Genomic DNA, 13808 nt, shown 5'->3' with positions numbered 1-13808 from the left:
CGTCACTTCGCTCTGAATGACACTCTCTCTATGCTAATATTTAACTCTATGGTTGTTTGTCTTTTTCGTACTAGGGAATAGTGGTGAGGCGGCCATAATCAAACAAAAGTGTTTTTATTAAAATGAAGGACATTTGACGCCTTAATAACGTTTTTAAGTAATTTTAGTGGCGATTGTTATAAAAAGGTATACAGATGAGCGCTAAATTGGACGTAAATCGACGTGTCTTAGCTATTCAAGCTAAAAAGAAAAGACACAAGCCTGCCAAAAAGAAAGGTAAAAACGATATGAACGGACATGGTGGAGAAAATCGGCATAATTCTAAAACTGAACCTTCTCATAGCTCGAGTAATGAAACCATCGGTGATGAGGATCCTTACACTAGTGAAGAGGAAGAGCAAGAAGACAGCTCTGATTACCGCAAAGGAGGTTACCATCCTGTCAGAATTGGCGACCTCTTTCTTTCCAGGTATCATGTAACTAGAAAATTAGGTTGGGGTCATTTCTCGACTGTGTGGTTGTGTTGGGATCTCGAGGAGAAGAGATTTGTTGCCCTAAAGATTGTCAAGTCAGCAGATCACTTCACAGAAACTGCTCTTGATGAAATAAAAATTTTGAAATCAGTTAGAGAGTCTGATCCAACAGATCCAAAACGTAATAAAACTGTTCAACTTTTAAATGATTTTAAGATCAGCGGGATCAATGGGGTACACGTTTGTATGGTCTTTGAAGTGCTAGGTCATCATTTATTAAAATTAATTATAAAATCCAATTATAGAGGAATTCCATTAGCAAATGTGCGCACTATAATGAAACAAGTTTTAGAAGGTCTGGATTACCTCCACAGCAAATGCAGAATCATCCACACGGATATTAAACCTGAAAATGTACTACTCTGTATATCGGAGGATGCGATTAGAACATTGGCTTGTAAAGCAGCCGAACTCTCCCAGCTAGGCATAAAATTACCAACTTCCTTAATCAGTACAGCTCCAGTCATAGAGACAAAAATGAGTAAAAATAAAAAGAAGAAACTGAAGAAAAAAGCTAAAAGACAAACCGAGCTATTGAAAAAACAGATGGAGCAAATATTTGAAATTGAGGAATTGAAAAAAGTTAAAGAAAATGGTGATGTTAGTGTGAATGGTGATACTGATTTTCATGAAACTTCACCAAGTCACAGGTAAATGTTTATTTTTAATAGTAGTACAGTTAAACCTCCGTTAACCGAAATAATTGGGGGAGGCCGTTTCGGATAACAAGAATTTCGGTTAAAAATAACATTATTTTTTGTATTCTTCTTTTATCAAATTACATAGTATTGGAGAGATATAGCTGCAAAACATCCTTGTCAAAGGAAAACACAAAAGAAAATAGAATATTTCTTTAGAAAAACACTCTAAACATTTTCATTTTCCTTAATTTTATTGCTTTTTTTAAATATACTTTTTGTTGACCAAATTATTGAAACTGTCAGTTATTTCGGTTAAATGATGTTTCGGTTAAAAAGGATTTGGTTACTGAGGTTTTACTGTATTTAAAATCCTAATCTTTTTTTTATCCCTTAAAAATGATCGCCAGTTTTACAGGGTTATAATTACCAAATCCCAATAATAATATCTTAGTTTTTACATGTAGTTTAAGTAAAAATTGGCTTAACAATTTCACCATAAATATGTATGTGGTTCAAAGAACCTAAATGTGTCCCTAACAGAACATTAAAAAAAAATAAAAATTCATAATACAGCTCTCTATTCATATGTTTTGTTCGACAATATAAGAGAGATTTGTGTTCGTACCATCGAATCAATTTGGTTTAAAATATTCTGAAATCTTTGTTTGTTTGTATTGCTTAACATTTTGCAATGCCTGAATTTCTAATCGGCATAACATCATGTTATCTACTTTATTGGCTTCTTCTTGTCAAGGATACAACTCAATGAATTTTGCATGTGCGATGCAGCTTCTCTAGGTTCTTCACACAGATTTTTGTCAGTTGCAATAGTATCGCCACCATCAAATTTGAAGTCTGTGTCAGCTTCTGAATCTGCTTCCTCCACCTCTGTTGCCATTTCAACGATTTCATCATCTGGCAACAATGGATAGCTGTTTGCGTCCTCACCACAAATTAACCATTTAATATGACATAACCAATATGTCATCTTTAGACCACGAAAACAAAACAGTTAATTCAGCCTTAAAAATATGGTGGTGATAGCATAACTGTACATTTTAGGGAATTTCGTTTGGCTTATCGGATCAAACAAAGCAATGCTCAAACAAAGTGGATTTATGACATTTTTTACCTATGTAGTCAATACAACTTATCTACGGACCCTGACGGTTAACAGAGGTGACAGTTAATGGAGAGACGGATAATCGAGGTTACACTGTAATTCAAGGGTAGATGTTTTTAAGGTATTAAAAAAACACTGGACTTGGTAGACTCTGGGTATATGTTTCTGTTGAAATAGTGAAGTTAATTTGTGTCAAAATGTTACTTTCAGTTTACAGTTTTATTGCTGTTTTCATTGACTCTAAACCTATTCAATCCAATAACCATAGTATTTTCTTTTAAACTCTTCAGACATATTTCATATTGACCAGATTACTTTTGGTGTCAATTAATAATAAAACAAAATGAGAGCTGGTGCAAAACCTTCAAAACAACTTTTTATATTTGTTGATATAATAAGTACCTAGGTACTTGTTTTTTGATTAAATGATATTAAAAAATCTCCATAAGTGCTCCTAACTTTGCTATAGTCTGTCCCACCTTGACTTTACAGTATATGATTCAATAAAATTGTGTTTTGACTAGGAAAGTTTTGGGGTAGTTCTGATTTCTTTCATTATATATGGATTTTGGGCTGCTGAATCCGAATATGAGGTTTACAGACAAAATTTCTTGCCGGAACATTGAAAAAATCTTGAAAAAAGTGAAAAATTTCAGCTTTTTTCCGCTTTTTTTGCTCAAACCTCAAAAACTATTAACTTTTAGTAAATGGTCTGTTAACAGAAATTAAAGTACTTAAAATTATCTACAAATATCACTATTTACTTTTTTTTTTCAGACGAACTGTTTGGTCTAAAGTACAAATTGAAAATTGCCAATTTTTAACGGTCTCAGCAAAACCCACTTTTTACATTCCAAAACTTTATTTTTTATTAGAATGCTGTCATTTGATAAATTACTCCTAGTTTTCTGTACAAATAATAAATGTTAGTTTATAGGTATGTTATGTCTCTTGTGACAGCTTCCATGAGTCCATTCAGTCCTAAGAGGCCGGGAATGTCTCTGCTTTTGCCTTAGAGCCACAGAAGATCAGGCACATTCAAATACTGATTTTTCAGACAAACTAATAATGTCCTCCCTGGCTGTACTGGCATATTTATCTCGAACATATACAGCTGCTCCACCATGTTCATTGGTACCTCTACAGAATAAAGATACAAGTTTAAAAATTTTGATATTGTAATTTTGAAGCTGGTTTTCAGTTTTCCAATGCTCCGTAAGACAAAGAGCAAGGCAATCTTCATATTCTTTTGAGATGCTATTTAATACATTGATACTGGTGCCAATTGATTGAGTGTTTAAGTGTATAACACTCAATTTTGAGTCCTATAGTAGGTATATCAAATAAACTTAAACGCATATGAATCCTAAAGTTGTAGATTGCCTTTCTAAAACAATTTTAATTTAATCTCTCTAATGTTCGATTACACATTCTTTCCACCATCAAAAAACTTTGGGTATCCACCAAAAGATACAAATGACAGTGAATTTATGGCAAGTGATGGTTAGCTTAATCAGTGGAAGAAGTGACATAATTCATTTTGCACATGCAAGTGGAGAAAAAATGTCTGCTGATACTTCTGCAATAGAACTCAAGTTTGGGGAAATTGTTCAAACAGGAATTATTTTCTGAAGAAGTTTATAATAGGTTTGTTCTAGCAAACAGTCAAACTAGTCAGAAACCGTCAGCAAACACTTGGTCAGTGAGAGAACATAATACAGTCACCAGTGCTATCCCCTCTACTCGCGCTGGTCAACTATTCTCTGATGGTTTTAAACCGTTTGAAACTGATGCTAGAACAAACCTATTATAGACAAGATGGGACTAAACTTTAAAAGGTTACCAGAAAAACTTTTCTAGGCAATCACCTAATTTCTGGACATCTCAATCATCAACAGTATGCCTGAGTCTTTAAAAAGAACAATGCATGTATTACAGTGGCTGTTTGTTCAGAAAACCATTGTGGATTTACACTTTGCAATAGTGTTTTAATGTATAGTTTGTTCCAAAAGTACTTAGTGTAGTGAAGGAAAGTAATAACAGTGACAAGGAAAAATAGCCAAAATGCAATGGAAATTGCAATAAAATACATTGAGCAGCAACATTAGACATGGTCGTGATGAGAAAATGGAAGAATATTGCATTCATAAATTTGCTAAAAAGGTTAAAAACAGCAGAAGGCTTCAGGCATTTTCAAAAAATAATAAAACTTATATTTGCCTATGTGGTACTACATTGATATAAATATGTATTAAATATATACTTCACACATAAAACTTTAAAAAATCAGGTCTCTATATTTCACACATAAACAGGAAATCCGAAAGTTTATATAATTCTAACTATTTTCCAAAAAAAATAATTTTTCATTTCTAAATCAATAGTTCCATCTTTAAACCATCTGGCAATCATTGTAGTATATAAATTCCAACATTGACACCAATAAGTAGTTGTTGCTTTACCATAAAAGGGTTTGCCTTGAATGGACTATTTTTATCTTTTATTCTGTTGAAGAGTAAATTGTAAAATATACCAAAGTTAATTTATACAAATGTATTACACCATCAATCAAGTTCATGGTCATTGGTTTATCAAGGAACATGGCATCATACAGGCATATAATATGTAATGAAAAATTTCATATTTTCTTTTAAAAAGTGTAAGAAAATACTAAATTGGGGTACAGTTTTTATAATTTGAACTTTTGTATTATTCTGAAATATTTAGTAGGCCTGGATCCTGTGTACCAAAAAAAAGTTGATTAATAGCAAGCTGAAAATTTGTTAATAGCTTAATGGTGTCTAGTCAGACAAACTTTGATGTATGGGAACACTGGAACAGGGAAAGTTTTAATTGTGGAACGTGATTTTAATTGTTTATTTATTTATTTATTTATTACGGGATGTCCCCATTTTTACAAATAACAAAAATAAAGTATCCTAACCATAACACAAATACTAAACTAAGTATTAAATAATTAATAAATATTATTAAACAAATGATTATAATTTAAGCAAATTAAATTTCCTGAAAATATTAAAATGAAACTCTGACAATTAAAATCAAATGAAATGAAGACTCCAAGGTAAAGGTCACTCATCTTTTCCTTACATACTCAGTCATGCAGTGCTTAAATCTTACAGATCTTGTATCCATCAGATCATAAGATTGACCAAAGTCATTTCCCAGTGTCTGAATCCTGCTAATTGGAGAGAATTTGCCATAGTTGGTGTGATAGTGTTTTATATAAAATACGGGCATGTCTCTAAGAATTCTAGTGCTATATCTAAAGTTGATAAGACTTAATAAATCAGAACAGTCGGTGGTATGGTCAAGTAGTTTATAGAGAAAAATTAAATCACATTTAGTTCTGTAGTCTTCTAAGGAACTGATATTTAGCCTTGACCTTAATTCCACTGAAGACATGTTCTTTAAGTTTAATCTATAAGCACAAATCCGGAGAAACTTATTTTGAATTTTTTCAAGGGTGTAAATATGGTTAAAATAGTATGGTGACCATACTATGGAAGAATAAGACAGGATGCTATGGACGAAAGTAAGATATAAAATTCTATATGTGGGTACGGAAAGATCTCGGAAGTTTCTTGTGATAAAACCTAGATTACGGTATGCTTTATTTGACAAATTGTTAATGTGTGGGATAAATGACAAGGAACTGTCAAGTAACACCCCCAAATCTTTTATTTCAGTCACTCTTGATAGAACGCTTGTATTAATGTGATAGTCAAACGCAACATTATTTTTAGATTTGCTAAAGGATATAACAAAACACTTATCTTTATTTAACTGGAGACAATTCGAAAGAGACCAATTGTCAAGTCAAAGAAGTCAAGTCTTCCCGACAATCAGACAAATGTTGAACGAATCATCCTGACAAGTTTATGATTGTGAAAACTAGCAGGTTGTTTTTAAGTTTATTCAATAGCACTTTAGCACAATATAACTTTATACAGGGTGTTTGGTAAAGAATGGGCCATAGCTTAACCTCGAGAGTCGCTTAAAATAGGTTGATTTAAGCTAACTTACCTTTGTACGAAAGTTGATAATAACTGAAATACAGGGTGTCAAAAACTTTTATTTTATTTATTCTTGAATATTTTCTGACAGGCATGGGATAACAACACGAAATTTGGTAAGCAGGGGTTTATGTCTTTCAGCGCTCATTTAATACGTTCAATTTTTTTTATCCCCCACTCTACATACTTTTTGAATCAAAACTTTTATTCTCTTAATATTTTTACTTAAAAAAGGTACAAAAAATACTACATTCATCTCGCTAAAACTGTTTTCGAGGTAAACGCAGTTTGAACTGCGATGCAACATAATTTTTTGCATCATATCATTGTAGTTACACCCAAAAAATAAACTTAAAACCATAATAATTTCCAAAAAGGTATCGCAAATTTCTTTAAATGGGATTTGCGATGCAAATATTTGCATATAAAGGATTTGCGACATAAATATGAGTAATTCCACAATTATTATGGTTTTAAGTTTATTTTTCGGGTGTAACTACAATGATATGCAAAAAATTATGTTGCACCGCAGAATTGAAATTAGTTTATCTCGAAAACAGTTGAGTTTAGCGAGATGAATGTAGTATAACCTTTTTTAAGTAAAAATATTAAGAGAATAGAAGTTTTGATTCAAAAAGTATGTAGAGTGCGGGTTAAAAAAAATTGAACATATTAAATGAGCGATAAAAGACGTATGTGGCGCCCTCTGGGTAATACATAATTTTTGGTGGCGAATTTAGATTTCTCGTCCCAAAAAACCACCAGTTTAGTAAAAATTCAAACAATAAAACATTTTTTATAATCAAATTTTTAGAAAAAAAAAATGGTGAAAAAGTACAGGTGTTTTATTTATTGCTTACAGTTACATTATTCAAAAGAAATAAAGATATTTAACAACCGGCTATTAAAACCTTTTAATTCGAATGCAGTGAAGAACCGGCAAAATAATGCAAAAGACAGAAAACATAGTATGTTGTGAAATAAGACATGAAACTAGTAGAAGTAGGAAATTAATCAATAGAAACCTATAATAGTTTCTCGCCTTTAGACGTATCAGAGGAGTTTGGCAACTGCCACTGTGACAGGAGAATTTTATAAAATTCTCCTTTATAAAACTCTCATGTGACAGTTTGACTCTGATACATCTAAACATGGGAAACTATCAATATAATGTAAATTTATAGGTTTCTATTGATCATTTCCCACCTCTTCTAGTTTCAGCTTTTTTTATTTCACAACATATTATATTTTCCGTCTTTTCTGGTATTTGCCAGTTATTAGTGCACTCATCATTGTATATTATGCAGTTGCCATATCAGGTTACCACTTCTGATATTGGGTAAATAAAGAATCTGGTCTGCAGGTGCAGATTGAAAACAATTAGAAAGATTTATAATATACATAAAGAACTCTCAAACCTTTTTTTGTGGTAAAGATACATTTAAAAATAAATATATTGCAAAATCTATGATATACATAGATGCACACTGTGTATTATGAATAAAGAAATATATTAATAATAATACATTGCAACAAAAACCATCTCAGTGCAACTTTTATTTATGATAATATGTTCTTTTTCAGTCCTGAGACAACACCAGAAACTGAAGTTAAACTAGAGAATGGCTGTATTGAGGATCTTGGAGGTGGTGAGGCTCCAAATATGGATTCTGTAATGGAACACATGTCAGAGGATGACTCGAATCAACTAAATTCCAATATGGATAAAGTTGATGCAATTGATCCAGCATTTGTGGAATGTGAATTTGATGTGAAAATTGCTGATCTTGGCAATGCCTGTTGGGTTGATAAACACTTTACAGAAGATATTCAAACTAGGCAGTACAGATCTCTTGAGGTATTATTAGGATCAGGTATGTATACTATTTTACTAAAATACGTAAACAAAACAATATAATATGACTTTATTCAATTCTGTTGGTAGATTTTTTACTTAGGCTCTTGTTTAACTATTACCAATTATTTGCCTTTCATTTACCTTGTCTTCTTTATATAGTTTAATAAGTTGTGAAATTTTCCATTATTTTGGTATACATATTCCATTATTACAATTCTGATATAGGGTACAGGTTTTCCAATAATCTTTTTCATCCACCGTGGAGAGTCTTATCTCCGCTCTTGATGGAATTTGATCATGGTTGCTTATGGCACACATGGTTTGCTTATGGCACAGTCAGAGATATAATGCAATAAACAAACTCTGACTGCAGTTACGTCATTAAATGTAGGACTTAACATGAGGAATTAGCAAGTCCTACCTTGCTTTTAAGGAATTGTGCATTCTCTGTATGTAAACCTCTGTGGCTTATGCTTAATAAATCTGAAGAATAAGGCATTTCAAGTACAGTAGAGCGTCGATTATCCGAACTAATTGGGGACAGGGGTGTTCGGAAAATCGGTTTTTTCGGCTAATCAAATTGTATTGATATAGCCATATATATTTTTTCACAGATGAATGTAAGCCATATTTACAAATATGTGTATACTTATGACACATAGGATCGGAATTATTAAACAAAAACGTGCGGTCTTTGCAACAAAATGAAGATTTTTAAGCGTTAATTGCTAACACTTAAAAAATCTTTAACAAATTTTTACCCTACTAAGTCACATGTTTTTTTAAGGACAATAATAATAATATATTAGCACAACGAACCAAGCTTATGGGATAATTTACCATCTTCCACCATTCCTGTTTGTTTTTCGCTTTTACTTTCCAATTGCTACATTGAGATACCTCAGGTCGTCATTAACTTCATGACTCCGTTTGGTCCTAGGCTTTCCTTTTCTCTTTTTACCATCTATGGGAGCATCCATAAACTATGTCGTAAAAAAATTTGGACTTTTTAATACCCTCCCCCTCCGTCATTTAGAGAAGAGCCCCCCCCCATGTCGACGTCGTCATTGCAACTCACGACCCCCCTTTCATTGATTTAAATTTCAATGCTATTTAAATGCATTAATATTTTCGAATCCTGAGAAAACTAATAAATATATGTGAAAAATTGGAACGTAGAATAAAATATTACATTATTACCCTGGGCTGAAAGTCCCTTAGAATAAACAAAAGGTTTCTTTTGAATGAAATATTTGAAATGAAAAGTCAGACTAAATTTTCTTTTTTTTTTTCACCCCTGTAACTTAAATAAATACGACTTACTAACTAAATAGAAAACAATATTTTATTTCTATTTATTCTTTCAGAACTGTTGTTTCACACACAGTATGCAGCACATAAATGAACTAACAATTTAATATTTTTTTGCTTCCAGACGTTTCTCTGTATATAGAACCGATTGTTTAAACCCAAAGAACAATGTCTTATTCTTTGTTGTCCTGTACAAAAGTGCTACCCAATATTATTTTAACGCTGTGACTGATAAAAACGAAATGGAAAGTATGCGATAAAAGTATCTATATGTAATAGAATTATTCTTTTTAATTTTAACAAATGTATATTTATTCGTAAACGTTTTGTTTTATTTTCAATTTCATATCAAAAACTATACGTTTTTATATGAATATCTGATACTTTAATGCTGGTAGAAGCTAGTAAAAAATTATTTTTATAGACACAATAGCGACAAATTTAAATATACATACCAATATATTAAACGACGTCGAATAGGCACTCGTACTCCCTCCCCCTTGTCGTATCCCGTCGTAATAAGCAAGCCCCCCCCCCTCCCTCTTCTCAACGACGTAGTTTATATAATATGATCCCTATTGCAGCACTTAACAAGATTTTTGGCTTTTCAAAAAGTAATCTATTGCCTTTGGTTCTTCCGTTAAGTTCATCATGTCCTGTACTCTATCATCAAATTTATGGGTAACTTGGGGACGAATTGATTTTTTTCCCACTAGATTTGTATGTCACTATAATTTTTCTCAATATTATTTTGATCGTTTGCATCTAAGTTGTCAGGATTCTCTAGGCTTACATCTTCAACAATTTCTTCTTCAGCAGTGCTTCCCTGATCACTTTCTGCAGTTGGAAAAAATTCACCCCCACTGTCTGAAAATGGCTCCTCTTCACTATCAGAAAACTCAGCTGTGTCTGCTTTAATTTTTTGTGCGAAGGCCCGGCATTCTCTTTGCATGACATTTTAATTGCTACTGAAACACGTGGCGACTGGAAATCTCAAGTAATTTGTATGCTGCGCGCGCATCTTTCTCCCTAGTTGAGTGTCGCAATATATCTGTCAGTGACCTATATAAAGGACAATCGTCTGTGTGGCAAATTAGCAACTCACGATATATCCGCCAGTCGTCTGCCTGCAAATTTCATTGTAAAATCTTGGTTGATTATATTATCATACGCTGGTTATCTGGATTATCATACACTGGTCTGTGGAGACGGGTAATCATGGTGGCACATACCGATTGAGAAATTTGTCATGGTTGGTATGCGCCTTAAATGAGAGCGACAAAGAGACATGTATTTATTATACATAGTGTGACCAACTCCAAGTCACTCGAATCCGGGACAAGGCTGAAAAAAATACCTGAAATCCGGGACTTTTCAATAAAAATCGGGCCATTTTTTAAGAAAACGATAATTAAAATACAGAAACGAAAAAAATCCACCATTTTAGTATTTATAGAACTATCTTCTTCTTCTTCACGTGCCTATCCGTGACGAATGGTGACGATCATCATGGCAATCTTCACTTTATCTGCAGCAACGCGAATAAGCTGCACAGATGTTGTGTTGAACCAGGTTCTGAGGTTCTTTAACCAGGATGTTCTTCTTCTTCATGGATCTCGCTTTCCAAATATTTTTCCTTGCAGAATGGCTTGTAGGAGGGCATATCTAGATTCATTTCGCATAATGAGTCCAAAGTATTCCAACTTTCGAGATCTGATGGTGGTTAGTACTTCTCGGTTCTTCCCCATTCTTCTAAGGACCTCCTCATTTGTGACCCGATCAGTCCTATAGAACTATAGGAGTTCCATAGGATATCCTATAGTCCGTAGAACTATAATCTATAATACCACGATATAAAATGCATGGGTTTTGGACGTGGTGTTAGTATTACACTCTAGAAATTATCGACTTTTTTTTCGTCCCACGAATTCAATCTGATGTGGATAACGTATTCAAAATTTCAAAATATAATTTTAGCAAAACTTTGAAATTTCGGATGGTCCGGAAGCCTTGTCCGGGACGCCGGGACACGACTTCGTAATTCGGGCCATGTCCCGGATTTTTCGGGCTAGTTGGTCACACTAATTATACATTTAAAACGGGCTAGAAGATATACGCCGGCAAAGCGAGGTTGCGCGAACAACCCACTTCATGTCGTAGGTAGGGCTTTCTCAGCACAGCGTTGCCAAAGAAGATTTAAAAAAGAAAATAAAGTAGAAAAAATTATAATATTTATTTAACTTATTGTAAACGAATATAATAAACAAATTATTTAAAAGAAAAAAACTTAGTAAAAAATATTGTTTTCATCCATTTTAAAAAAATGTGAAAACGTTGAAATATAATTCAACCTTTTTCATCCACTTTTTTTAAAATGGGTGAAAACAATATTTTTTTACTTAAGTTTTTTCTTTTAAATAATTTGTTTATTATATTCGTTTACAATAAGTTAAATAAATATTATAATTTTTTCTACTTTGTTATTTTCTTTTTTAAATCTACTTTGGCAACGCTGTGCTGAGATAGCCCTACCTACGACATGAAGTGGGTTGTTCTCGCTACCTCGCTTTGCCGGCGTATATAGCCCGTTTTAAATGTATAATAAATACATGCCTCTTTGTCGCTCTCGTTAAAGGCGCATACCAACCATGAGAAATTTCTCAATCAGTATATCGGTCAGTCATTTGTGTGGCAATTTTCTTTCTGTCAGATATATTAGTCAACCGTCCTGAAAGAGTTAAGACCGATATACCTAGACAATTTTAAATTTCGAATTTTATCAAAATATTTTATGAACTGATTTTTGAAGCAATAAAGAATTGAAAAAGGCAAAAAAGAATTTTTGATTTTTTTTAATTTCACTAAATTTTGAAATGTACTAACTAGTACCTTAATAGTAATAAATATACAAATTCAATATCAAATTGCAGGATACAACACCTCGGCTGATATTTGGAGTACTGCTTGTATGGCATTCGAACTCGCTACAGGCGATTATCTATTTGAGCCCCACTCCGGAGAAGATTTTTGCAGGGACGAAGATCATCTAGCTCATATAATAGAATTATTAGGAAACATACCCAGGAAAATCGCCCAGGGCGGAAAGAATTCGAAACAATTTTTCAACAAAAAGAACGAACTTCGTCACATAACCAACTTGAAACCTTGGGGTCTAGAAGACGTCTTAATGGAGAAATACGATTGGGGCCGGCAAGACGCCGAAGATTTCGCTGCTTTCCTGAAGCCCATGCTCGATTTCGAACCCGATAAACGCGCGACTGCCGCAGAATGCTTGAAGCACCCATGGTTAACACAACAGTGAGCCGTTTGCTCTCTAGGTGACTGATTCGATTAATTTCTGCTTATTTTTGACGTATAGTGCATTTTTAGTACCGTTTCGAAAAATTTGGTTTCTTATTTAATGCAAATATGTCCAAAATCTTTTTAATTTATTGATTGGTTCGACAGGGCCTTCATTTGATGTACATAGCATTTGTAATAGAAAAATTGTGATGTATGTGTTTTATAGACAATATAAATGTCCTCCTTAGGTTTCTGTTTTATTCCTAAATCTTGTTGGGCTGTCTATAAATATCGATCTATCTAATTTTTAATTGTATTCAAATTATATACAACCTTTTTGTTTAATTCTAGGTTTTTGCTACAATTTTTTTTATATAAACTGGCGAAAATGTTTTACTTTTGCGTATTATCTGAATATGACAAAATATTGTTCTGAAGCTATTTCCTTGTGGCATTTTTATAATCAACTATTTTCAATAGGAAATAAGCCACAATTTTACCAAAAAAATGATTTTATTAACGTTTCGACGCCCAAGTCGGGTGTCGTTGTCAAAATACAAAATAATACTAAATTAAACAAAAATGTTGTTGCTTAGTAAAAAATTCTTCTAATAATTTATTTAATCTGACTCATTTATATCGGCAATTCAGACATATGACTTTAAAATGATATTGCCAATATTGATGAGTTGCGTTCCTGGGACGACTTTACTAAAAGATAGTTCATTTGATTACATGAAATTACTATGGAGTCTCTAGCGCGAGAATTTTACTGCCACCGTTGCATTTGGTTGTCTTTTTAAAGACAGATCACATGTCACATGCTATGATTTTTCGTGGCGGATATTCTTGAGTTGGGTTGATTTCATGTAATCAAATGAACTATCTTTTAGTAAAGTCGTCCCAGGAACGCAACTCATCAATATTGGCAATATCATTTTAAAGTCATATGTCTGAATTGCCGATATAAATGAGTCAGATTAAATAAATTATTAGAAGAAT

The 13808-nt window shown here is 32.8% G+C and overlaps 1 protein-coding gene across 1 annotated transcript; it reads left to right on the top strand.

Annotated features, from left to right (window-relative positions):
* On the top strand, positions 1-13053 carry LOC114329306 (SRSF protein kinase 1). Its single transcript, XM_028278349.2, has 3 exons — positions 1-1183; positions 7919-8208; positions 12434-13053. The coding sequence occupies exons 1-3, from the start codon at positions 195-197 to the stop codon at positions 12823-12825; spliced, it is 1671 nt and encodes a 556-aa protein (XP_028134150.1). The 5' UTR covers positions 1-194; the 3' UTR covers positions 12826-13053.
* The last annotated feature ends 755 nt before the right edge of the window (positions 13054-13808 follow it).

The sequence above is a fragment of the Diabrotica virgifera genome, chromosome 7, assembly GCF_917563875.1.
Source record: "Diabrotica virgifera virgifera chromosome 7, PGI_DIABVI_V3a".
In the NCBI taxonomy this organism is placed as follows: domain Eukaryota; kingdom Metazoa; phylum Arthropoda; class Insecta; order Coleoptera; family Chrysomelidae; genus Diabrotica; species Diabrotica virgifera.
The sequence above is the reverse complement of the archived record's forward strand: the minus strand, read 5'-3'. Positions and strand labels throughout refer to the sequence as shown.

Coding starts and splice junctions, on each gene's coding strand:
- LOC114329306 (XM_028278349.2), top strand. CDS start 195: ATGAGCGCTAAATTGGACGTAAATCGACGTGTCTTAGCTATTCAAGCT. Junction 1,184..7,918: donor GAAACTTCACCAAGTCACAG/GTAAATGTTTAT, acceptor GTTCTTTTTCAG/TCCTGAGACAACACCAGAAA. Junction 8,209..12,433: donor TGAGGTATTATTAGGATCAG/GTATGTATACTA, acceptor ATCAAATTGCAG/GATACAACACCTCGGCTGAT.